The sequence below is a fragment of the Aplidium turbinatum genome, chromosome 9 (assembly GCF_918807975.1).
Source record: "Aplidium turbinatum chromosome 9, kaAplTurb1.1, whole genome shotgun sequence".
Lineage (NCBI taxonomy): Eukaryota > Metazoa > Chordata > Ascidiacea > Aplousobranchia > Polyclinidae > Aplidium > Aplidium turbinatum.
The window spans coordinates 26,978,587-26,982,466 of NC_137480.1; the positions used below are offsets into that span (position 1 = coordinate 26,978,587).

Sequence of the window (3,880 nt, forward strand, 5' to 3'; positions counted from 1 at the left end):
ATTGGAAAAGAATGGCTTGAGAATGAACACTGATAAAACCAAGGTCGATCTGTGGTATACGCCTTGAAGAACTACACGATTCAAGCAGATTTCCTTGTGCTGTCTATCGCAAAGGTGTAGGTCGCAACAGCATTCACTGCAACGGATGCCACAGTACTGGGTATAAAGAGATGCAGTCGATCTGATCACTTTGTCCGAAGACTCTGACTTTAGATGCTCTCGATACCTAGGCACAGCCCATTCGATCGACGGAAAAACGCAAACAGATGTTCAAGTGGTCGGGAAAACTGCAAGTTGTAAGCTCTTTTCGTTTTCTTAGAGACTTACTTTCCGCAGCAGGAGGATGCGATTACACAATAACGCCGCGTGGAAAAGCAGCTTAAAAAGCATTCAGAGAACTGTTGCCAGTCTTAAGATCACTCCACCTGTCTTACAAAACGTGTGGGAGAGTGTATAATAGGCTACTTGTGTGCGACATCGACAAATATGTTATGTGAAGTCCAACAATGCAACAACAAAAATGGTCTGACCACAAATGCGGTCATCCGTGTTGCAAGATCGACTGCTGGTTCTTGCTGACAAGGCTCCGCTGGTATGCACATGTAGAAAGATCTAACAGTGCATTGAATTTGGCCCGCAATTTCCAAATTCCAAGAAGACGTGGGGTTGGTATAGGCCAGTTAAATTGGGAATCGATAATAATAAAAGATCTTCGAGAGTGGAGTTTATTGAGATCTGACCCCTGTGACCCTGAGAAGTGGAGTGAGATGTGCAATTTGCCACGTGTGCAGCTAGCCAGTTATCTGGAGTGGGGACTACAAAAGAACTGCCTCTCAAAACCTAAACGTTAAAAAACAAAACTCGGCTACAATGAATGGAAGATGGAATGGAAGATTTCTATGGTGTAATGGAAATGGGATGGAAGAAAACTTCAGGATGGAAGATGAAAAAAACGTCCAATAAGAAAATTTTGACAGCCTTTTTAAAGGAACAATGGTTTGGACGAGTCTCTCCACACGATGATGGTTGAAGTGGAATCAAAATATACTAAACTCCAAACCTATCGTTCCGATACCGGTAACTTTTGACCCTCGCGATAATGAGCCTCTAACACCAAATAATCTTCTACTGATGGTATGCCCTTTACCAAATTTCCCCCTAGGTTGTTTGAAAAGAAGGACTGATTTGACGTTCGACGTCGGTGGGAGCAAATCCAATAAATAACACATCAATTTTGGCAAAGTTAGAACAGGCAATATTTGCCTCAAATTATCCAGCCACAAAAATGTTACCAGAAGAAAATAAATCTTCTTGTTCATTGATCGACCATTCTCAGCGGCGCTCTAAACGATCTATGGGTAAGGTTGTAGAAACCTATCCTAACAAGTGCGGAACTGTTCGAACTGTACTTGTAGACCCAACACAATGCGGTAAAATGGCCAATATCCAGATTATTCGTCATCTAGATGGTATTGGTTAATAAGTGAACCTTTAAACAGGTCAAAAAACTGTGCACTCGATGTAGCCTAACTTATGTTGAAGTTTTAAAGTAAATTCATACATTTGTAGGGGTAGGCTATGTTACAATTCGTTTATATTATACTACGTCTTGTATATATCCATTATGCAACCATGTGTTTTTATCATTTTGTGTCGCTGTTCAGTCAAGCTTGAAATCATTGTTCAGAAAACTTTTTTTTCTTCTTGTCGTCGTAAGCTAAGGAATCGTTTGTGCGTCTCTTGACGTAATTTCTACTAGTTATCGTAATTTTGCGGGTCAGACCAGTTTACGGGTCAAACTAGTCCATTCTCTGTGTCTCTGTGTGAATCTAAATATGTCCATCAAAACAAAACAGATATTGAGTGGTGGCTACAACGCATTTCACAGTTTACGATAATTAGATTAGTGTATCATAGAGTCAAGACATCTGCTGCTGCATAAGATAGTATCATTTTATGCCAACTATCGAAGTGCAGAAATGAACTCGTGAAAATCTGTATGCTACAACTATTTGGTCCAAAAATACGGCAAGCAGAAACGTCAGTCGACTTCTGCTATTGATGATGGTGATGATAGTGTTGATATGGATATGAGGTGCAAAATATCAAGAATCAGTGAAAATCTGCAGGTATTAATTTACTAGTTGATTAGTCTGAAATGTAATAGCCTATATGTCGGTTTTATTTGACTTTTCATAGGCATATTGGCCCATTTTAACAAGAAACAGTACAGAAACCGACTACTATACACTTTTCTGACTGCTGGCTCTGACTCAATCTGTCAGGAGCTTGTACTCCACACTGCACATGCTTTGAAGTCGTGGTTGAGAGCTTTACTATCTTCCAGTTAGGCGTAGAAGATCAAGTGTAGAGCAAGTTCAGTCGTATGATCAAGGACTGCCTTTTGGATAAAAAGAAGGCCGATGCTGTCTTTGTTGATATTGAATGATTGTATACGCGCTAATTGTTGTGTTTTACAGTTGGTTGGCGAGGTAGAAGATGCTTTCAGCATTGAGCGTCATTTGAAGCAATTGAAAGGGGAGATGGCGAAGGGGGAAAGCCGTCGCAACAACGGGTCGGTTCGCGACCGAATGTTGCGCACTCGATCCACGCGTTTGTACGATGTGAACGAAATGTCGGTTGCGGATCTGCAAGCGAAATATCCGCCGTTAGGAACCGCTATTTGGGTATGTTGAACATTACGTTCATTTTTATATACATATGGCACTGTTTCAAGACTAAAGCCAGTATGACGTACGGTACTGGTTAGTAAGGTGACTAGGATCTAGCTGACATCAGATATATCAGGCGATCGCTACTGGAACTTGCTAGCTTAGTGTAGTAAACTCACAGTATAAACACAGAAGCCTGATTAATTGACAAATAGATTTCGCTTTTAAGGATTATTATCCGACTGACCCTGTGTTTATACTATATGAGTTTTAATATATCCTATATAATGATAGAAATAGTGGATGTATGTGAGGGTTAATTTGAGGTTTTTGTCTGTGCAGATGATCGAAGAAATGAACAGTCTGGTGCAAAAAGATTGTGTTGAACTGCTCTCAGAAACTAGCTACCACCGTTTTTATCAGAACGTTAAAAAGCAGAAATTGCCGGCGGACATTCTGAACTTAACAGGTAACATGACTAAACGTGCATTTTCATTATATCAAGTTAAGTTTAAACTATTTTTTCTTGCTTGAAGAGAAGGATTCACAATTGACGTCACCCAGTTTTTTACCCCCTCCTCCAATATCAACTTTTAGGTACCCTCCCCAGTTACCGGTTGACGTTGAACGCCCCCTTATTTGTAGTTCGTACAGTATGCATAGTAACTATTAATTAATAGATAATAGTTCATTTTTTAGACAAGGACGAGTTTACTCCAAGCTGGCTACTCACGGTACCGTCACTCTTTCATGATAGTTATAATGGCTACATCACAACCAATGCAGTAAGCATCAATTTTCAATGCATGCTTTGTTGCAGCAATTGGTGATTATAATTAAGCTAATTAAGAATGTAAAAGTTGATTAAGAACATTACTGATGTCCTGCATAGCGAGCCATCGCACTTGATTGATAATCGCTAAATGTGATACCAAGAAAAAGGCCCTTGATGGTTGTGTGTCTCCCTCCCATTATATTGTTTAGTGAAGCGAATGTTGCTCAATGCCCGCACTTGTGCTGGCCATCGAGTTGATCTATATGCTTATTGTTTGTTGTAGAATCCAGAATCAACATATCCGGTTGGACGGTTTAAAGAAGAAAATGGCTTCACTGTCATGGTCGACGGGTGTCAAGTAATTGGCATGGATAATTTAGTGGATGCAGTCGCCGTGCTGTTGAGTACTTACTGGGTGTTTAACATCCAGTAG

The 3,880-nt window shown here is 40.2% G+C and overlaps 1 protein-coding gene across 1 annotated transcript; it reads left to right on the plus strand.

Moving 5' to 3' along the window:
* Window positions 1–2,038: 2,038 nt before the first annotated feature.
* On the plus strand, window positions 2,039–3,880 carry LOC145776898 (uncharacterized). The gene is made up of 5 exons (XM_082588116.1): window positions 2,039–2,129; window positions 2,481–2,687; window positions 3,015–3,141; window positions 3,372–3,457; window positions 3,731–3,880. The coding sequence occupies exons 1-5, from the start codon at window positions 2,085–2,087 to the stop codon at window positions 3,878–3,880; spliced, it is 615 nt and encodes a 204-aa protein (XP_082444242.1). The 5' UTR covers window positions 2,039–2,084.

Excerpts from the sequence above, each read along its gene's own strand:
- LOC145776898 (XM_082588116.1), top strand. The coding sequence starts at position 2,085 with ATGGATATGAGGTGCAAAATATCAAGAATCAGTGAAAATCTGCAG. Across the intron at positions 2,688-3,014 it reads CGTTAGGAACCGCTATTTGG|ATGATCGAAGAAATGAACAG; the intron begins GTATGTTGAACA and ends TTGTCTGTGCAG. Across the intron at positions 3,458-3,730 it reads GCTACATCACAACCAATGCA|AATCCAGAATCAACATATCC; the intron begins GTAAGCATCAAT and ends TGTTTGTTGTAG.